The sequence below is a fragment of the Dipodomys merriami genome, unplaced genomic scaffold (assembly GCF_024711535.1).
Source record: "Dipodomys merriami isolate MVZ:Mamm:240054 unplaced genomic scaffold, mDipMer1.0.p SCAF_4, whole genome shotgun sequence".
Lineage (NCBI taxonomy): Eukaryota > Metazoa > Chordata > Mammalia > Rodentia > Heteromyidae > Dipodomys > Dipodomys merriami.
Genome location: NW_027205603.1, coordinates 17995200 through 18017302, shown reverse-complemented (window position 1 = coordinate 18017302; position 22103 = coordinate 17995200). Strand labels below are relative to the sequence as shown.

General features: G+C 53.8%; 1 protein-coding gene across 1 annotated transcript; it reads left to right on the top strand.

Moving 5' to 3' along the window:
- The first annotated feature begins 1567 nt into the window (after positions 1–1567).
- Gpr137b (G protein-coupled receptor 137B) lies at positions 1568–22089 on the top strand. The gene is made up of 7 exons (XM_069990619.1): positions 1568–2069; positions 10503–10552; positions 12379–12601; positions 14279–14428; positions 15245–15373; positions 16320–16444; positions 17522–22089. Exons 1-7 carry the CDS (start codon positions 1701–1703, stop codon positions 17631–17633), a joined length of 1158 nt encoding a protein of 385 aa, XP_069846720.1. The 5' UTR covers positions 1568–1700; the 3' UTR covers positions 17634–22089.
- Positions 22090–22103: the final 14 nt, after the last annotated feature.

The following is a 22103-nucleotide window of genomic DNA, read 5'->3' as shown; positions in this document are numbered from 1 at the left end:
CGGGAACCCCTGGGTGTTATCTTGGGTTTTAGAGTTGTAAGGATGTTGAGAAGTACGTTTGATCCTGGCCGGTCAAAGAGGTGGGCTATCCAGGCAATTTGCTATTCTTTTACATTTATGGATCTTTTTCCTGTTTAAAATCTAAGGGGGCTGGAGGGGGGGGGTTGTCTCACTGTTGCTCAGGCCTCAAACTCACATATACTGCCTCTGCCTTCCAGGGGTAGGGGCCTACCACACCTGGCATTCTTTCTGGGTTCCTTTGCAGGTGTGGCAAAGACTGCCAGGTTCTCCTGAAATCCACCCTCCCCTTAGTCCACAAAAAAAAAAAAAAAAAAGCAGAGGCAAGACTTTCAGTTGTGCTCAAGGTTTCCATGTTCTCTCGTAGCGAGCTTACTGAGGTGAGGTTCTTCTTCCAAGGGAGGTGGAAATGTGCTGCGCCTGGAACAGTGCTGCGGGAAAGGCCAGGTGCCCTTAGCCCGCCTGTGTTCTGCCACGCGCCAGCCTGGAAGGTGGGCATGACGGCTGGAGTGCCAGGAGCCGCTCTGCATCCCGGGGTTGGTCTTGTGGCGAGCACCCCGCAGGAGAACGCTGAGAGCCGGGCTTCTGCTTCAGTGTGCGGAACTACAGCCCGGTTGTCTGCAGTGTGACCGGAGACAAGGGTCAACTGGGGGCAAGGGTCCACTAGGTGCGCCTCGCTCCAACAGGCCTGGGTGACCACAGGGCAGGACGCTGGGGAGACACCCCGTTCCTAGCCTGCCCTGGCTGGGGGGAGCAGCAGACCAGGGCTGGGGCGGTGCCTCGCCCGCAGGGTGTGGGGCGCGGGGGTAAACCGAGTCAAGCTCTCTGCCAGGAAGAAGCAGAGCCCCGGACAGCAGGCGCCGAGTGGGGCCCGGGGCCCGCGGGCCATCCCGGCCTGCCTACGCGCGCCCCCGCGGCCTCGTGCCCGCGCGTGGCTCGTGCACGTTTAGTTTGAAGGGAAAGGCAGCTTGCTGTGGCTTTGTTCTTCAATAAGGGGCGAGCCAGCGAGGCTTGCTCCAGGCCAGGGGCGCGCACCGCCCTGCCCGGCCGCGAGGGCGCGCGTGGAGGGGGCGCGCGGCATCGGACTGGCCGGAGCTGGGCGCGGGCACGCGGGTCTGCAGGGGGCGGGGCGGGATGTGCGCTGGCCCGCAGGGGGCGGGGCGATGCTGTGCGCGGGCGCGCGGGTCTGAAGGGAGCGGGGCGATGCTGTGCGAGGGCCCGTAGGGGGCGGGGCGATGCTGTGCGCGGGCCCGCAGGGGGCGGGGCGATACTGTGCGCGGGCCCGCAGGGGGCGGGGCGATGCTGTGCGCGGGCCCGTAGGGGGCGGGGCGATGCTGTGCGCGGGCCCGTGGGGGGCGGGGCGATGCTGTGCGCGGGCCCGTAGGGGCGGGGCGATGCTGTGCGCGGGCGCGCGGGTCTGCAGCGGGCAGAGCGGGCTTGCGCGGGCACAAGGGCCCGGCTCGCGGGGCGGGGCGGGCTGCGGCGGGCGCGGGCGCGCGGGCCGGGGGCGCGGCGCTGCCAATCGCAGACAAAGGCCGCCCCGTGCATCATGTGGTGCGGCGGGAGGAAGTGCGGCTTGTTTTCTCTCCTAGGCTGCGGGCGGCGGCGGCGGCGGGCGGATGGCGGGGCGCGGGGATCCCGGCGGCGGCGAGCCCCGATGAGGCCCGTGCGCCCCCGGCCCGATGGCGGCGCCGCCCCGGGAGCCGGCGCGCAACGGCTCGCAGCCGCCGACGCTGACGCCGGCCGTGCCCCCCGACGTGACGCTGGGGCTCACGGCCGTCTACACCGCCTTCTATGCGCTGCTCTTCGCCTTCGTGTACGCGCAGCTGTGGCTGGCGCTGCGCCACGGCCACAAGCGGCTGAGCTACCGCAGCGTCTTCCTCTTCCTGTGCCTGCTCTGGGCCTCGCTGCGCACCGTGCTCTTCTCCTTCTACTTCCGGGACTTCGTGGCGGCCAACGCGCTCGGCCCCTTCGTCTTCTGGCTGCTCTACTGCCTGCCCGTGTGCCTGCAGTTCTTCACGCTCACGCTCATGAACCTCTACTTCGCGCAGGTGCGCGGGGGCCCGCGGGCCGGGGGGGCGGGATCCCCTCCGAGGCCGGGGCCTAGGTCCCGGGGTCCTCCGACCCCTTGCGGGCCCGTCTCCCGGGGACCCCCTCGGTCCCCCAAGTGTCAGGGCCGGACACTTGCGGGGCCTCAGCACGGCGCCCCGCCGCGCCCTTGCGCGTTCGGCCTGGATGCCCTGAACGCTCCCGGTTCCTCCGCCTGCCCGGCCCTGGCCCGAGCCCCGGCCTGGGGTGCCGCGCGCCGCCGGTTCCCCGGGTGCGGTGGGCTGCGCTGGGCAGCGGCCGGCTCGGGTCCGGGGAGAGGTTCCCACGTCCGGCCGCAGGGCCGGCTGTCCTGCCAGCCCTTCCACCAGGCGCGCCGTGTGCGCGTGCGCGTGGATGTGATGGGCGTGTGCGGAGGTGCATGTATGATGCGTGCATTATGTGGCCCGTGCATGTGTAGTGTATTGCATGTGGTGTGCGCGTGCATGTGGCATGTGTGCGCATGTGTAGTGTGTCGCGTGTGCTGTGCACGGGCATGCGGTGTGCGTGTGTGTGCACAGGAATGGGGTATGAGTACGTGGCGCGGGCATGTGGCGCATGCGTGTGTGCGCATATGGGTCGTTACGCGCATGTGGAGCCTGCGCGTGCATGTATAGTGTATCGCATGTTTGTGCGCGTGTACGTGGCGCCTACGCGTGTGCACATGCATAGTTATGCACATGGGGCGCGTGCATGTGTAGCGTATCGCATTGTTGTGCGCGTGGTGTGTGAGCATATGCATAGTGCATGCGTGCGCGCGGGGCATACGCAGCTCCCCAGCTGCCGCAGGCCGGGCTGGCCCGAGGAGAGCCGAGAGAACCGCCAGGGCTCCTCTCCGGCGGAGATGCGCTCCCGCGGGGGCGCCCGGCGTTCGTGGGCCGCTGGTGGCGCGGGCCCGTGGACTTAATAAACGAGGTGGTTAAAAGCGTCTCCCAGATGCCTGTCGTGAGCCGGCCCGTCCGCATCAGCGCGGCCTCTCCAGTGGAGTGGGAGCCGCGGCCTGCAAACAGGAGGAAGTGCTTTTGGTGGAAAGATAGCAGGTGTCGTGGCGAGGAGATCAGGGATGTTAAAGGAGTTGATATGCAGGGAAGACTCCTGGGTGGGTGTGCTTTCCAACAGGAGTAACAAGTGTTGTCTGTCCAGTACTACTGTGCACACACACATGCACACGCACATCCACACAGGCACGCCAGTCCTGGGGCTTAAACTCAGGGCCTGGGCGCTGTCCCTGAGCCTTCTTGCTCAAAGCTGGCATTCTACCACGTGCAGCTTTTTGGTGGTCAGTTGGAGAGGGCTCGGCTCTCGAGTGAGGGCTGCCCCTCTTCCTCCCACCTCCTCCCCCATGAGCCTGATTCTACTTCGAAATCTTGCAAACCGCTCTAGGCTGCCTTGTAGGGACCCTGGGCCTTGTCCTGGGGTTGCAGTGGTTGGCTGAGCATGATACAGAAATCTAGTGAGTCCGTGTCGCCTCAAGAACTGGCAGTGGTCATGCGTCATGGCTTTGCCCATGTCCCCATTTTGAGGACTCAAAGGACAAATTCAGGGACTGGCTTGGCTTTGTGGTTAATCCCATGTAAATCCTGAACTTAGAGCTGGATTAAAGCCTGGTGAGAGTTTTCTGCACCATCTGCTGGTTGGTGTGTAACTGCTGAGCAAGCAGACAGAGCCTCTGGCCTCCAAATGCGGCCCCATCAGCAGGTGCCTCAGCAAACTGCATTTCACCGGAGGAGAGCTCCAGGCTGGCAGAAGTTAGCGTGGAACAGTCATTTCTGCTTACAAGAATTCTGGTTCTTCAGAGGTGTGATTCAGCCCAAAGTGCCATCACCAGGGTTCTGAGCTGCTGGGAGCCCCCAGAATAGGGACCCTCAAGAATGCCTGGCTGCCTGAGCTTGGTCTCAGTCTGAGTAAATTGGAGTTTAGAGGGAGGTAGCACTGCTCTGGGAGATGGGGGTGTAGCTGTTTGAAGGGAGGCGGAGACAGGGAGGTCAAGAGTTGATTCAGGCTAGGCGCCGGTGGCACATACATATAATTTTAACTACTCTAGAGGCTGAGATCTGAGGATCGTGGTTCAAAGCTAGCTTGGGCAGGAAAAGTCTATGAAACTCTTACCTCCAATTAACCACAACAAAAGCCAGAAGTGGAGCTGTGGCTCAAGTGGTAGAGCGCTAGCCTTGAGCACAAAAAGCTCAAGGGCAGTGTCCAGGCCTTGAGTTCAAGTTCCAGGACCAAAGAGTGAAGTAAAGGCCAGTTTGGGCGAAGGTAGTGAGCCTTTGTTTCAGAAACAAAAAGTAACAGGTTGGGGTCATAGTTCAAGTGGCTGAGTGCAAGGTATGTGAGGGATACATATCTGTAATTCCAGCCCCTTGGGAAGCAGAGGTGGATCTTTGCCTGGGAGCCAGTGGGAGGCCCCATCTGAAAGACAAAGTAAAGGTAACAGTAAGATCTTATCTGGAAAGCCAGGTCTCAGGGTGGAGGCATGTTAGAGCATACAGATGTCCTTGATCCATATTGCCTGTACCCTGGAGGTGGCTCTGTCTCGGTCTCCTCTCTCTCTGTCTCTCTCTCTGTCTCTCTCTCTGTCTCTCTCTCTGTCTCTCTGTCTCTGTCTCTCTGTCTCTGTCTCTCTGTCTCTCTGTCTCTCTCTCTCACACACACACACACACACACACACACACACACCATGCACATTGCATGCTAGGCACCCATCTGAGTGTTTTGTCCTTATGCCTCACCACCTCTGAAGAAGTCCGGAGAACCATCCCCATCTTCCAGAGCAGAAAGAAGGCTCCAAGGCATTAGATGACTTGCTCAGGGCCCTGGAGGAGGCAGGATTCGCACCCACATTTCAGTGTGAGGCTTGTGTTGATGGAGTCCTATTTGAAATCTCTTACAGTGGGAAAATACACTCAGATCCTAACACAGTACCTTCTTTTCTGAATTTAAGATTTGAAAGCCAGGCACCGGTGGCTCACGCCTGTAATCCTAGCTACTCAGGGGGCTGAGGATCTTGGTTCAAAGCCAGCCCAGGCAGGAAAATCCATGGGACTTTTATCCAGAGAAGCAGCAAAAATCTGAAAGTGGAGGCGTGGCTCAAGAGGTAGAATGCCACGAACATAAAAGCTAAGGAAGTGTGAGTCCATGACTTCAAGTCTGTGTGTGTGTGTGTGTGTGTGTGTGTGCGCGCGTGCACACACCCACAAATTTAGAGGGCTACAAGATACATACAGGACTCAGAGAAGCAGATTTCGGATGCAGTTGGGGAAATGCGGGAGCACAGGGACGTGACTCAGATTCATGTGGGCTGATTCAAAGTGTCCACGGGACAGAGCGTCCAAGGGGAGCCATGACTCAGAGGCCTTAGGCCAGGAGGTTGAAGCATTGAGAGACTTGAGCAGGGCTGGGAGCTGTCCAAGAAGTGGGTCCTGAGGTTGGACGTGGGGGAGGTGAAGGGCAGGAGTTTGGGGGAAGGAGTGAGAGGTGGAGGATACTTTTCTCTGCTGTCACATCCTTTATGCCTGGCACGCCTCCTTGTGCTGTGTGATCTCCCATCCTGTAGGGGGCACCGTGCCCCGGCCCCAGGCCCCACCCTTGGGAAGGTGTACATGGACTCTGTCTTCCTCCCACCCAGGTATTTCTTACATGAGGCTTCTGTCCTGGCTTTGTAAGTGACCTGTGTCAGAGACACAGTTGTGTCTTTCCACTTGTCGGAGTTTGTTGAATTCACAAGGCAACTTCAGTTTCATTGGCACTAGTCTGCCAGGCACTGCTAATTGTCACCAGTAGCCACAAGCCAGTTGGTAAATAGTCCCTCATTTAACTCTCCCATCACCGGGAGGTATGTACTGCTGACAGGAAGGGAGTCACCCGCCTCAGGTGCTCAGGTAAGGTATTAACAGAAATGAAGCCGGGCACAGCTGCTGGGGTGTGGTGGTGGCAGAATGCAGTGTCAGCATGTGAGGTGGTCAGCCAGCGCAGTGACTCAGGTCTGTAATCCTAGTTATTTGGGTAACTGAGGTTGGGAGGATTATGGATCCTGGCAAGCCTAGGTAGAAAAGTCCTTGAGACCCCATCTCCGTGGAAGGAGCTGGGTTTGGGGCCCAGCCTGTTATCCTAGCTTCAAGGAAGCAAAAATAAATAAGAATAGGATTTCACTTGAGGCACACGCGTGGACAGGCAGCAAGGCCCCATCTCAAACATAACCCTGTGCTCCTGGGAGGCCGCCCCGAGCCCACGCTGGAGAGTGGGCTTCACGCTGGTGTCCTGGGTCTGGGGGCAGGGCTTGGGAGTCCGGAGCAGCACTGGAGCCTGGATGGGCGGTGTTCCCTTCGTCCTTCCACGCATCGGAGCTCCTAGTGTGGACCGGGGTCAGGGTGCACGTGGTTTCCACAGCAGGGGGTGTGGAAGTGGGCAGCGTGGGCAGGGCACGGCCTGGAGCGAGCAGTGAGCTAGGTGGCTTCTCACCTTGGTGCCGGTTGAGTTCCTTTTATGGTCGGCAGGCATCCCGGGCCGGTGGTGCTTGTGTGTATACAACCGAGGTTTGCATGCTTCCCCAGTGAACCTGACCCAGCCTCTACCAGGTGGCAGTGTTTACCTGAGCTGTGGACACACAGGAGATGGCCACTGGCATGTTTTATTGATAGGCACAGAGTGGTCAGGGGGCTACTCCAATGTCACACAGCTGACCATTGGTAGAGGCCAGATTTAAGCCCTAGTGGGGCAGCTCCAGACTCACTTTTTTTTTTTTCTGGTGCTAATATCTTGGGCTTGAACTCAGGGCCTGGGCACCATCCCCTCAGGCTTCTCTGCTCCGGGCTGGTGTTGTACTGCTTGAGGCTCTTTGGTCTTGAGTCTGTGCTTGGTGTTGGCAGTTTTGAACTTCACACTTACCGGGAAGGTCTACCAGTTGTCTCAGCCCACTGGCAGGACCATGCATGTAGCAGGAGGCTGCTGTGGTGGGGACAGTGTGGTGTCTGTCTTCTTCTATGGGGCTGGGGCTTGGAAGGCTGGCACAGCAGTGGCGCCTCCCAGCGGATCATGTTTTGCTAGGGTATAGGAAGCAGGATGTTACACCAAGTCTGGGTGGGGCAGTAGAGTGCTTCCTGTAGTCGCAGACCTGTACCCAGGGACTACAGGGATTTCTTGTGTGGGGTGGTGAGAGGGATGTTGTGACTCCACAGATTAGTGGGGATGATTCTGCTGGCAGCAGCCAGTGTGGCATTGGGAAAAGCCAGAGCGAGCCTTGGGAACCCGGCTGGAGCTCGAGCTGGGAACAGACCTAGGCCTTGGGAGTTCAGGGGTGGGCAGTGATTTATGGAGGAGGAGGCCAAGGGTTCAGTCATGCTGGCGTCAGCCAGGGGTTCTCCTGCGTCACTGGAAGGACCCTGGGTCATGGAGCGGCACCAGGGTTGGGGGTTGGTGAGGGTGGGGGGACCGTGAGGTTCGGGGGAGACATGGGCCAGGGTTGTAGGAGGAAAGACCCAGGGGCAGCTTTAGGTTTTGAACACAAATTCTTTCCACCTCTGTTGGACATAACTGACAACAGTTGTGTAGGTTCAAGGTGACTCTGACTTTCTGATACCTGGGAGCATCCCCTGCCAATGGACACACCCACCACAGGTGCAGCCACGCCCCTCCATGCTAATAGACACACCACAGATGCAGCCACGCCCCCCATGCTAATAGACACACCTACCACAGGTGCAGCCACGCCCCTCCATGCTAATAGACACCACAGGTACAGCCACGCCCCTCCATGCTAATAGACACACCCACCACAGGTACAGCCACGCCCCTCCATGCTAATAGACACACCCACCACAGGTGCAGCCACGCCCCTCCATGCTAATAGACACCCACCACAGGTGCAGCCACACCCCTCCATGCTAATAACACACACCACAGGTGCAGCCACGCCCCTCCATGCTAATAGACACACACCACAGATGCAGCCACGCCCCTCCATGCTAATAGACACACACCACAGGTGCAGCCACGCCCCTCCATGCTAATAGTCACACACCACAGGTGCAGCCACGCCCCTCCATGCTAATAGACACACACCACAGGTGCAGCCACGCCCCTCCATGCTAATAGACACACCCACCACAGGTGCAGCCACGCCCCTCCATGCTAATAGACACACCACAGGTGCAGCCACGCCCGTCCATGCTAATAGACACACACCACAGGTGCAGCCACGCCCCTCCATGCTAAGACACACCCACCACAGGTGTAGCCACGCCCCTCCATGCTAATAGACACACCCACCACAGGTGCAGCCACGCCCCTCCATGCTAATAGACACACACCACAGGTGCAGCCACGCCCCTCCATGCTAATAGACACACCTACCAGTTGTAGCCACGCCCCTCCATGCTAATAGACACACACCACAGGTGCAGCCATGCCCCTCCATGCTAATAGACACACACCACAGGTGCAGCCACGCCCCTCCATGCTAATAGACACCCACCACAGGTGCAGCCACGCCCCTCCATGCTAATAGACACACCCACTACAGGTGCAGCCACGCCCCTCCATGCTAATAGACACACCCACCACAGGTGTAGCCACGCCCCTCCACGCTAATAGACACACCCACCACAGGTGCAGCCATGCCCATCCATGCTTTTTTAAATTTTTTTTTTTTTTTTTTTGGTTGGTTGTAGGCCTGAACTCTGGGCCTGGGCACTGTCCCTCAGCTCTTCAGCTCAAGGCTAGCCCTCTACCACTTGAGCCACAGCGCCACTTCCGGCTTTTTTCTGCTTATGTGGTGCCCCTCCATGCTAATAGACACACCCACCACAGGTGCAGCCACGCCCCTCCATGCTAATAGACACACCCACCACAGGTGTAGCCACGCCCCTCCATGCTAATAGACACACCCACCACAGGTGCAGCCACGCCCCTCCATGCTAATAGACACCCACCACAGGTGCAGCCACGCCCCTCCATGCTTATAGACACACACCACAGGTGCAGCCACGCCCCTCCATGCTAATAGACACACCCACCACAGGTGTAGCCACGCCCCTCCATGCTAATAGACACACACCACAGGTGCAGCCACGCCCCTCCATGCTAATGGACACACCCACTACAGGTGCAGCCACGCCCCTCCATGCTAATAGACACACCTACCACAGGTGTAGCCACGCCCCTCCATGCTAATAGACACACACCACAGGTGCAGCCATGCCCATCCATGCTTTTTTAAATTTTTTTTTTTTTTTTTTGTTGGTTGTAGGCCTGAACTCTGGGCCTGGGCACTGTCCCTCAACTATTCAGCTCAAGGCTAGCCCTCTACCACTTGAGCCACAGCGCCACTTCCGGCTTTTTTCTGCTTATGTGGTGCCCTTCCATGCTAATAGACACACCCACCACAGGTGCAGCCACGCCCCTCCATACTTATGGACAACCCACGGGTAGGGGGGAGGGAAGGGGCAGCCACGCCCCCGCTTCAAGCACCAGAACCTTTAAGATCCACCCAGCAGATTTTTGAGCTGGACATAGTATTCATTCTCACTGATCTGGAGAATCTTAGGCTGAATAAGCCAGGACAGAAAAGTACTAATGTATAAACCTTTTAGACCTTTTTTTTTTTTTTTTTTTTTTTTTTTTTTTTTGATGCAGGTCCTTGGGCTTGAACTCAGAGCCTGGGTACTGTCCCTGAGCCTTTTGTGCTCAAAGCTAGTGTTCAGCCACTTGAGCCACACCAGGCTGCCACATCCACCCACCCCACGCAGGCACTTCCACAGTTGCTGAGTTCTGAGGCCATTGAGAAATTGCCATCTCCAACTTTTTTGGTGTGCCATTCACAGGGCTTGAACTAAGGACCTGGGCACTGCCCCTCAGCTTTTTTGCTCAAGGCTAGTGCTCTACCACTTGAGCACAGCTCCAGTTGCTGCTTTTTGCAGGTCAATTGGAAATACAAGTCTATGGGTTGTCCTGCCTGGGCTGGCTTTGATCCTTGATCCTCAGGTCTCCTGAGTAGCTAGGATTACAGGTGTGAATCCCAGCACCTGGCTTCAAAAGCTTTTGATTGTTTTAAATATACTGCAGAGTTTGTGGCTGGCATCGAGGACATGTAACCTTCCAACCCAGTGGGCTTGGTGCCCCGTGACAAGCTGGGGACAGAGGTGGGCTATGTGTTGTAGGTTAGTACTCTCGTGTTTTGTTTTCTTTTTAATTCATTTTCAAATACATTTAAACACCCAGCTTAAATAAAACACCCCAAATACAAAAACACCCGTTTGCACAGCAAAGAGCTTCCCAGATGTGGCTCTGGAGGAGGAGCGCGGTGCCCAGGTGCCTGGGCAGAGGGATTCCAGATGGCCGCAGGGGTGGTGTGCAGGGTCCCCTGCACGGGACCCACCCTGCATGCTTTTCTCTCGTTGCAGGTGATTTTCAAAGCCAAGTCCAAGTACTCTCCAGAATTACTGAAATACCGGTGAGTGCCCGGCACCGTTCTCACAGGCACCCGCTTCCTCTTCTCCTCTGCGAGCCCCACCATGGTCCTGAGTGCCAGCCTTGTCCCCGTTGCCTGGGAGGGTCAGCTCATTGAAGTACAAGGGGATCCGGGGGTTTTCCCTTTAGAGTCAATAGCTCCAAGCCCGCATTAGTTGCTTTTCTTCTCCCTGTGGCCCAGTTCCTGATGTGGGCAGGTTCAGAGTGGAAGGGTTTATTCTGTCTCATGGTTTCAGTGAACCATGATGGACTGGAAGCGGAGAAAGGGACACAAAGGGACCAGGGATAAGTTACTGCACCAAGGAGCTGCCTGCTTCCCTGCTTCCCTCAGTGAGCCGCTCCCCCCGCCCCCCATGGGGTAAGGGTTCACAGCCTCACCACGGAGGAAGAAGATGGGGATAATGGGGTGCATACTGTATCCACCTGTGTGCCAAGGGTCTTGGCAGAAGGACGAGGGTTCGGCTGGAGTGCTGTGTATGCCGTGTCCCCTCTTGAAGCAGAGGGTTTAGTTGCAGTAGGAGAAGGCTGTTAATGCAGCCCAGTGCTGGTGGCTCACACCTATAATCCTAGCTACTCAGGACTGAGATCTGAGGATCTCCTGTATGAACCAAGCCTGGGCAAGAAAGTCTGTGAGAACCTTAGCTCCCATTAACCAACAAAAAGCCAGAAGTGGAGCTATGGTTCCAGTGGTAGAGTGCTAGTCTTGATCAAAAGTGCACATGGGTAGTACCCAGGCCCTGAGGTCAAGAGGGCTGGCATTAAAAAAACAAGACCCTTTTAGTCCATAATTTATTGCTCTCTGATTCGGGTTACAAACATATTCAAGTTAAACCAGTCCAGTCCAGCCTTAAGCTGGCTGTTGAGTGAGGTCTAAGTTAGGTGTAACATGGGACACTTAAGAGGATGGGCTTCCGGGTTAGAAGTCAGAGGAGCCTGGGCTGACCGCACACAGATGCAGCAGGCAGAGACCACTTCAACCAGTGAACACAAGCTGCCCGCCAGCTTGGCCCTCAGCTCCGGGGGTCCACATATGCTCTGGGATTTGCAAGCGATGCCTAGATCCCCTGATACAGTGTACATACTGTGGAAAGAGTTGCTACACTGTCTCACTTGGAAAATAATGACAAGAAAGAGGTCTGTGTGTTCAGGACTGAGATAATTAGAAATTAGTTTTGGGGCCAGGCACCAGTGGCTCATGCCTGTAATCCTAGCTACTCAGGAGACTAAGATCTGAGGATCAGGGTTTGAAGCCAGCCAGGGCAGAAAAAAAACTGTGAGCTTGTTTAAGTAGCCACCAAAAAGCCAGAAGTGGAAGTGTGGTTCAAGTGGTAGAGGGCCAGCTTTGGGTAAAATGGCCAAGCGAGAATCCCAATACTAGTACTAGGGAAAAAAAAGTTTTAACCCTTAGCTGGTTGGATGTGAGTGGTGGGGTACAGAGCCCTAATTCTGCGGGTAGCCACTGCATGACCTCATTCCATCTTATGCTGTTGGGTAAGTCTGTCCTGCAGCCCTACTTTCAGTAATGGAAACACTGGCCTGCACAGACTGATGTCATGGTTCTCGTACATGGGGCGGTCAGTGTGTTCTCCGGGGAGCTAGCCCACACCTGAGGGCTTAGCACCCCCCCTCCCTGGGAACCTCATGGAGGACGATCCAAGGCACAATTTGTGGATGGTACCTTGGATCTGTGACCATCTACTGCTGAAAAGCAGCTCTTACTCTAGTAGTTAACCAAAGCATGTCACAGCTTCCTTCTAGACTACCTGCAGGAGCATGACCCTTCTCCCCTTCCTTCTCCCCACCCCTCAGGCTGCCCCTCTACCTGGCCTCGATCTTCATCAGCCTCATTTTCCTGCTGGTGAACCTGACCTGCGCGTTGCTGGTAAAGACGGGACACTGGGAGAGGAAGGTGATCGTGTCCGTGCGCGTGGCCATCAATGACACGCTCTTCGTGCTGTGTGCCATCTCGCTCTCCATCTGCCTCTACAAAATCTCCAAGATGTCCTTGGCCAACATCTACTTGGAGTCCAAGGTGAGTGGGAAGGAGGTGAGGTCCCATCCTCTGCCGGGGGCGTCCTGTTGTGCGTGTTCCGTCCTTTGCTGAGCTTCACATGCAAGACGTGTTCTGATGGCTCCGTGTCGTGTGCAAACCCCTGGCGGGGTTCCATCCTGGTCGGGCGCTGGCTATTTGCCCCGCATTTTAAAGCACCGTTGGGGTTGTAGTGGCCGCCACGCATCTAGTACTGACTCTCGCCCTGCTTCTTGATCAACTGAGGTAATCTTCATAGACCCAAGGGGGGCAGGCCGGGAAACTGAGGCATGGAGAGGTCAAGACACTTGTCACACTGCCATCAGCGGCCGTGGTTGTCGATGCTCAGGTTCAAGCTCATGGCCCATGGCTTGCCCCAAGCCCGAGGCCTCCTGCACAGGGAGCTAGCAGGAAGCTCGCCTGCTCCTCCCACAGCCACACCCTCGCCTGTGCTCCATGGTCTCCCTTCTCCTCCCCAGAGCCACAGAGAAGGGCAAAGATGCACGCAGCCCTGCGTGGCCGGTTGCCTCCGTCCCTCGCCAGGAGGTGGCGACCCGGAGCGAGGCTTGCTGAGCAGTGGGGCGCTGCCTGGCTCTTACCCCTGGGCACGGGTCACCTCCCTCCCTCTGTGCCCCTGGCCCTCCGTGGCTCTGAAGGAGGATTTCAGGCAGCCGCGCTCAGAGTGCCCACCAGATGAAATCTGTGCCAGGAGCTTTGGAACCCAGAGCCCACACCGGACACTGGGCCACCGCCCCAAAGCCTGGGAGTTAGTTGTACAGAGTTCTTCCTCAAAAATGCTGAGGCTCGGGAGCTGGGAATGTGGCTCAGTGGTAGAGCGCTTGCCTTGCATGTCTGAGGCCCTGGGTTCGATTCCTCAGCACCACATAAGAAAAAAGCTGGAAGTGGCGCTGTGGATTTAGTGGTAGAGCGCTAGCCTTGAGCTGAAGAGCTGAGGGACAGCGTCCAGGCCCAGAGTTCAGGCCCCACGACCGGACCCAAAAAAAAAAAAATGCTGAGGCTTTGTGCTGGCTTCTGCCTCGTCCGCCTTCGAGCCTCACCCCTCCCCTGTAGAGGCCGCGCCAGCTCTTCATGGAACCCAGCTGTCCCCACGGACAGGAGGGTTAAGGCCCACATTGTCAGAATGCCCGCGGCCAGCAGAGAACTGGCAGAGCCAAGCTCCTGGCACTCGGGTAATGACTCCCACCAGCAAGACTCAGTCCTTTCAGCATCTTTGGTCAACATCACTATCCGTTTCTAGACAACAGGGGCCTTTCACTGAAATTGACCACTTTTATGAGGAGGGGATGTGAGTCACCGAGTTTCCACAGGCCTCCCTTCTCAAGATAAAGCTCTGGGCGGTGAGGGAGGCCCACACCCACCCGTGTCCCACCCACAGTTCTGCAAATGCACCCCAAGCCACACACCTGGAACGCATGCACTGGAGGACAGTGGAGTTGACCAGACAAACCCCCTGACTTCCTGGATGAAATCTTGGTCTTGGGCAAAGGGCCCACTTTTTACCTGTAGTAAAGGGGTCTTCTCTAGCACAGTGCCTGCAGGAAGACAGCTGACCCCGAGGAAGGGGCGAGCACGTACGGGCCCTCACCAGGCAGCACAAGGGAGGGACAGGGAAGGGCCCGGTGACCTGGAGTGGCCCAACCCTGCCTCCATCTCTTCCAGGGCTCCTCTGTGTGTCAGGTGACGGCCGTCGGGGTCACCGTCATCCTGCTGTACACCTCGCGAGCCTGCTACAACTTGGTCATCTTGTCCTTCTCTCAAATCAAGAACGCCCACTCCTTTGACTATGACTGGTACAACGTATCCGACCAGGTGAGTGGGGGCTGTGGGGCGCCTGGATGCAGCGTTCGCCCCGGGGCATGGTCCATGGTGGAGGGGTAAGCCAAGCATCTTGCTCCCATGCAGAGGTGCAGGGTGAAGGCTGGCTCCATCACCGCCTCGTCAGCTGGGGCCAGGGCGGCTCTCCTTCTCGCTCACCTATTCTAAGAAACCCAGGTGCGTGTGTGCACACAGGCGCATGTGCAAATACCTCACTTCCCCATCCCCTTGAAGCTCTTTTTAAGTAGTACGTAGTGACTTCCAGTGCAGGTGCAGTGGCTCATGTCTGTCATCCCAGCTACTTGGGAGGCTGAGATTTGGATCAAGACACTTTTTGGTTGTTGAAGAAAATAAAACTCAGCTTAATTTGGATATACGGAAGCATCAGAGGTGGGGTAAGGTAATGACATCAGAGATGAGAATCTCCGTCTTTGAGTATTTTTTCCTCCTTTTGGTTGGACATGGAACTTGAACTCAGTGTTGTCCCTGAGCTTTTGTGCTCACAGCTCCACTTCTGTCTTTTTTATGGTTAGAGATAAGAGTGTCTCACGGACTTTCCTGTTTGAGCTGGCTTTAAACCCTGATCCTTGGATCTCAGCCTCCTGAGTAGGTGAGATTATAGGTGTGAGCCACTAGCGCCCCGCTCCTATACGGTTCTTAACCCTCCAAGGCCTGGAAAATTTGTTAGGGGGTTTCAACATGTGCATTTTAGGGGAAAGGGGCTGTGCCACGTTGAAACTGTGTGGATTACTCGAACACACTTCCTCTGCTCCGGTCCAGCGACTCCCTCTGTCCCCCTCTGGCCAACAGGCAGACCTGAAGAACCAGCTGGGCGATGCCGGCTATGTGGTGTTTGGAGTGGTGCTCTTTGTGTGGGAACTCTTGCCCACCACCTTGGTCGTTTACTTCTTCCGAGTTAGAAATCCTGCAAAGGACCTTGTAAGTACCCCGTCTCGCGTAGCAGATGGCTGTGCTCTTATTCATCCCTGCTTCTCAATGAAGCCTCTGCAATTGCATACAGGAACTCAGTACCAAGATGTTTCCTTGACTCATTTTCAGGGCGATGTGTTTCCCCTTGTTTTAGAAGGAAGGAATGTGAGGTGTCTCTCGTAGTACTTGGGTGTGAATTCAGCAGGGACTCTGAGAGGCAGTCAGTCCCTGCTCCCTGCCCCATCGCTTGACATTTCAACCCACTTGACATGAAGTGTTCTGTGGTGAGGGAGGGACAGGGTGGAGAATGCAAACCCAGGTGGACGGATGACCCCCTGTACTCCCCTCCCCCCCGCCCGAGCCAGTGCAACCAGGACACCTTGATCTGGAGAGGCAGGAAGGCCAGGGGCGCTGGGCCACGTGTGAACATGTTGTCCTTCCCTTGTCCTGGACCCAGATGGGAACCGACATGCTGTTTCTCCTTACTCTCTCTGGACAATCTCTAGTGAGCCGGGAACAGCAGACGGCTGGACTGGGGTGGGTGGTGAGTCCTAGGCTGGCCTCTGGCCTTGGTGAGAAAGCTGGCAGTGGCTGGCACTGGCACTGCCCCTGCCCCGTTTGGAGGTTCTGAAGTGAGGTCAGACTGGGGGCAGAAGCAGGAGGTAAGGATCACAAGAGGGCAGAGGGTGGAAATGGGAGGAGAATCTCCCCTACACCACCTTATCTTCTCCTTTATGAACGCCCACGGTTACACAATATACCCAACAGAACCCTCTACTCTGGCTAACTGGGGGCATTCTCGGGGACTAAAAGCAGTCTGACAGATCGTGTCCACGCTGATAAAAGGATATCTTAGTCCCTCTTAAACCCAGAAATGACTGTGCCTTCCGGGGTGACCGCCCTTGTGAGGGACGTCTGCATTCCTGCAGCGCACTCACTGACCCAATCTTTGCAGTCCAGCCCAACGATGGTCCCCAGCCACGGATTCAGTCCCCGATCTTACTTCTTTGACAACCCTCGAAGATATGACAGTGACGACGACCTTGCCTGGAACATCGCACCTCAGGGACTTCAGGGAAGGTAGGACAGATACCCCCCTCCCCCCCAACACACACACCATGGGCAGAGCACGGCACCACACACACGCGTGGGGCTGGGGCAGCGGCCAGTCTCTGTGAAACACTCAGGAAGAAGGGACGGACATGAGATTCCTAGAGACCCCCACCCAGCACTGTTGTGCAGAAGTGTTTCCTCAACAGTACCACAGCCATGCCATGCAGACGGTAGTTTAAAAAGCAGTCTTTTATTAACCAGGCACCGGTGGCTCACACCTATCATCCTGGCATCACAAGAGGCTGAGACTGAGGATTGTGGCTTAAAGCCAGCCAGAGCAGAAAAGCCTGTGAGACTTCCTTACCTTTCGTTAACCAGCAAGAAGCCCAAGTGGAGCTGTAGCTCAGGTGGTAGAGTGTACAGGTGTGCATCTCGCCCCCCACCCCAACTTTGAAAACGTGTGTTAGTCATGGGGCTTGAGCTCAGTCAGAGCGTAGGTGCTGTCCCTGGGCTGTTTTTGCTCAAGGCTAGTTCTCTACCACTTGAGCCACAGCTCCACTTCTGGTTCTTTTTTTGGTCATTAGTTGGAGGTAAAAGTCACTTAGACTTTCCTGCCTAGGCTGGCTTTGGACCGTGATCCTCAGATCTCAGCCTCCTGAGGATTACAGTATGAGTCACCAGTACCCAGTCTTTCACTCACCACAGCACTGAATTTCCCATTAGCCATGCTTGCCCCTCTGAAGCAGCCCTTCCTTCACCAGCCAGCAGTGATGTAGAGCTGAGGAGGCCCCCCCCCCAACCCCCGCTGGGGTAGGGAAGGACTGAGAGAACCTTAAGGCACTGAGTGCTGTCTATTAAAGTACCAGGTGTTCACGCAGCCCTATACCAGCTACAATGTAGTATTACAATGTAGTCTGTAGGGAAGAACTGCCCTGCAGAAGCTGGCTTCAGTCCTGCTCACACCACGGCCTGCTGTGGGCATGCTGCAGCCAAGGCGTGGCTGGGCTCAAGAAGCCAGCCTGGAGGACCATGTGGGGTTCACACAGACCTGCCCTCATTCTGAGTGTGCAGCTCTAAGTACTAAACTGCTTTTCTCTTCTCAAGTTTTGCTCCAGACTACTATGACTGGGGACAGCAAGCCCACAACTTCCTGACGCCAGCAGGGGCTCTGCCGCCCGACCCTGGTGCGGATCCTGACAGAGCTGGCCTCGGGTAGCGGCGCGGCAACAGCCACTCAGAACATTCCTGTGGAGAAGCTGCAGAAAGTGGGAGTGACAGCTTAGATTTTAGGGCATTTTCCTTGAGAAACAGGACTGGTACTTGTTACAGCTTTCTAATGGCTTTATAGGACTAAGCAATACTTTAAATTGAAAATCCTTTATTTTAGTACTAATAAGTGAGCCTATTTCTGTGGGTATAATTTAAACTTTTTAAACAGACTCTGTACTTTTTATAAAGATGTATTTTATATAACTTAAATAATAATACTAAAGTATACTAAGGTTTTTTTCCTTCAGAATGTCATGTAGTTTGCACACTTATGCATAATTCACTTTAAAAGTATAGAATATATGGTCTAACTGTTTATTACGGCTTTGGACTCAAGTATTCCTCAAATTCTTACCTCTGAAGGTCACTGAAGGTCAGATTCTGAGCTCCACTCTGGTGGACTCTAGAAGTGGGAGTGACACCTAGAAAGCTAGGTGCACTCTAGTATTGAAAGTTAACTAGCTTGCTTTTTAGAGTTTTAACTTGTGTCAGGGTACTAATGTAGCACTCCAGTGATAACCAGCCGATCCTGTTAAAAGCACAGCTTACACTATTAAACCTCCTGTTCTATTAGAGCAATTCTGCAGTTTTTGCAGCCTGGGGAGACTGAATGTGCATTACCTCAGGGCTGTACAGGACCCTGCCTTTCCCTAATCATTGGGTTGCTACCTCCCGGAGTCCTCAAGAGGCTGAGAGGTTCCCAGAGGGCTTTAGTAGCTCTGGGGTACTAATAGCTTTTTCTGCAATCTTACTCTGCAATGGTTCTGTACCTCCTGTCGGGCTGGACGCTGTCTGGAGGGCTGTAGCACTGGTCTCCCAGGGCATGCTCCACACAGCTGCTTTGTGCTGCGCTTCAGCTAAGCCAAACACAATGTCTCTGACCAAAGCACCATTCTGAAACCTCTCCTGTACAGCCTGCCACGAGGCTGGAAGCCCAGGCTTTCACACAGCAGACAACCAGGGCCTGCAGATGAAGGGTGATTCCAGGCCCCCGGGGCACGAGTCCTGCTCTTGCACTGTAGCCCGCGTCACACTGCTCACTCAAGCACAGACTTGAGGACATGAGCTCCCAGGCACAAGTCCACTTGTGTTGTCTGTAGCATTTAAAATCAAGATTGCAAGTTCCTTTTTGTGTGTGTGTGCCAGCCCTAGAGCGTGAACTCGGGCTGTTTCAGGGTGCTGTCTCTAAGCTTTTTTGCTCAAGGCTAGTGCACTACCACTTGAGCCACACCTCCACTTCCAGCTTTTGGGTGATTTCTTACCTAGGCTGGCTTTGAACCTTTGTCCACAGATCTCAGCCTCCTGAATAGATAGGATTACAGCAGCAACAGGCTGGAATCTCAAGTTTTAAAAGAGTCACTTATGTAGAAACCTCTGCCCTGCCCAATCCCTTACCATGCTTTGCTTTCAGACCATGGAACTGTCTGGACTGCCTGTCATCTAAAAGTTACCTTTCAAGGACAGTTCTACACTGGTTATTCAGGTGGCCTAAGCAAAGTGTTGTGACATGCTTCTCTAAACTGCTAAGGAGCCCTACCATGATCACACTATCAATGTACACTGCAAGAACTTCGGCCCATGCAGCCTGTGCCAGCCTCCTGCAGCGGCCGAGAACAGCTTTATTTCTGCAGTACAGTGTCACTAAAGTCACGCCAATTACTGTACTCACCATGTAGTATGTAAACACTATAATTCTGTTGTCTCTAGCTGGAAAACAAATGGCCAACATTAAATATTGAAGCTGCCACCCAGTATTTGTCAACTCCCATATTTTTGCCAGAAAGGATAAACTGTTCTAAGTGCTTCTCTGCCCTCCTTTATAAAAAGCAATGCTGAACCCTTGCTGCTGTCCATACATCCCAGAGCCCAGGGGCTGGTGTCTCCTGGCATGTGCAACTTCTTCACTCGAGAGGTGCTGCAGGATGAGCCACCTCCCACACCTGCTCTGCCAGGCAAACCAAAGTGCTCCAGTAACCCAGATGGTCCTTGTCTTAAAGATTGCTCCTCCAGTAATCTGAAATTGTAAGTGCGTAGGAAAGTACAGTGTCACTCAAGTCTGGAGTTTGTGTGTGATTACTAGAAGATACATTTGTCTCTGAAGCTAATAGTTCCAGCTGACCTGTGTGGACTACCCACTGGCACTTCTGCAGTGGTACACAAGGAGCCTGAGCTGCTGGAGGTTCTATTACAGTGTCCACTGCCATCATACGTGCCAATGCTTCCTTATGCCATGCTGTGGATAGCACCCAGGGCCTTATGTGTACAGGACAAGCACTCTATCACTGAGCTACATCCTCCCTTACCAACTCTAAAATGTACCAGGAGGCATACTCTCCCAATAGTGCTCCTTGAAGGCTTTAATGAAGTATAAAAAGTTGGGCATGGTGGCTCATGCCTGTAATCCCAGCTGTTTGGGAAGTGGAGATCACAAGGACTGTAGTTTGAGGCTAGTCTGAACAAAAAGTTAGTAGGATCCCGTATTAACCCTAAGCTGGGCTCAGTAGCTGGCTCTCTTCTCAGGTGTGTGGAAGTATAACTGAGAAGACAGAGTTCCAGGACAGCACTGGTATAAATGTGAGACCCTGTTTACAAACTAGAAGCAAACAGGTCTACAGGTCTGTAAGTGTGGCTCTGCAGTGTGGTACCAGCCTAGTAAGCACAAGGTCCTGAGTGTAAACCCCAGTGCCCCCCCCCACACACATGGCGTGGAAAGGAGGCTTTCCCAGAGCCATGAACCATGAGCATTATACCTGAGTATCTGGTTATTAGGGGACACCAGTGTAAGCTGCATGGTGATGGGTAACTGACTCATTCACAGCTATATTCCTGGCTCCTTAGAGCAGTGTAAGAAGATGTAGACCCTCTTTGGAAGGCATCCTTTCATTTGCACTTTCTCTGCTGCCTATGGCATTACAAGTTTTGTGCTCACTGAAGGGCCCCTCACTCATCTGTCTTTGACAGACATGTAACTTCAGGACAAACAAGTCACAGTGGGAGGAAGAGAATAAGGATTTTACATGAAATTAAGCCTCAAATGAGTCAGAAGCACTGTGATAGAATTTTGACCACATGGGCAGGGTCAGATATCTGTTTGACCAAAAAATACCAAATTTGCCAGGCAGCATAACAGCATACATATGGAGTGGTTAGAGTGCAGTCCTCAAGAAAACATGGAGCCAGACAATTTTAGCATGCCCCATGTATCATACAAATACAAGTATGAACAGCTAGGAAAACTGTAGAGGACCCAGATATTACCAAATAAAGCCTGTATACTTAAAGCCACAGTACTGTGCATCTGTAAGTCAACCAGAGAAAAACATGTATGAGATTTTAAAAATGATAAATGTACTCAAGGATAGTGAGGAAAAGTTGAACTGTTTAGATAATGGTATTGTAACAACTGGGGTAGTCATCTGAGAAAAGTGTTTGATCTATAAGCTATGTTATATAAAACCTACCTGTAAAAAAAAAAAATAAAAGCTCTACAAGGCAATAGTGAACTATTCTATTCTGGATTGAGGAAGCCATTCTAAGACTAAAAATCTAGGGTAGAAAAAAAAAGCACTAAAAATTGGTACATAAAAAGAAAATTGCATAGTAAAATCATCATAAGTCCCAATGACAACAAATTGGGGAAAACCTTTTTGTCATTCCAGTTGAGGTGTTAGTATCTCTAACAGCTCCTAGAAATCACTTAGAAAATGTAGAAAAATGAGCAGATATTAACAAAAGCAAATACAAATGTCTCTTAAACTTTAAAAGTTGACCAATATTATCTATAATAATCATATAAACTAAAAAGCACATTGACCATTTTTTGTCTATCACAATGGCCCAAATCCAACATTTTCTCGTATCTGTGATGGTGACACTGTCACAGATTTCAGATGGCCTGTCTTGTGCAGACAGCAGTGTATCAGTATCTTTTATTACAAATATACATGACCTTTGACTCCAAAATTCTGGGTAATTCTACAGATAGTATACACAAATGTGCAATGACATATGTTCAAGGCCTGTAAACAACTCAGATGTTAAATGATAGCTTATCAATAGGAAGGAACATTAAGAAGCCACTAAAGAAGGGAGAAGGCTATCTGGCGACATATGAAGACTACCAAGAATATGATGTTAAGTAGCAAATACTGGTATATGATGTCATTTTGAGTTAAAGTGAGGAGAAAAAAATAAGGCTTTACATTTGTATATGATTTTCTATGTTAAGAAGTATGGATGGAAACAAACTAAGCAATTACATACAGAGCGCATGTATGTGCAGGGTGGGAGACAACCAGATACAAAAGACACTCACTGTAGAACTTTTTATATCTTTTGGCTAATTTTAACCATGTAGAATGTATTACCTATTCAAAAATCAAATAAAAACAAGCATTTTAAAAGGTTATGTCTTAAT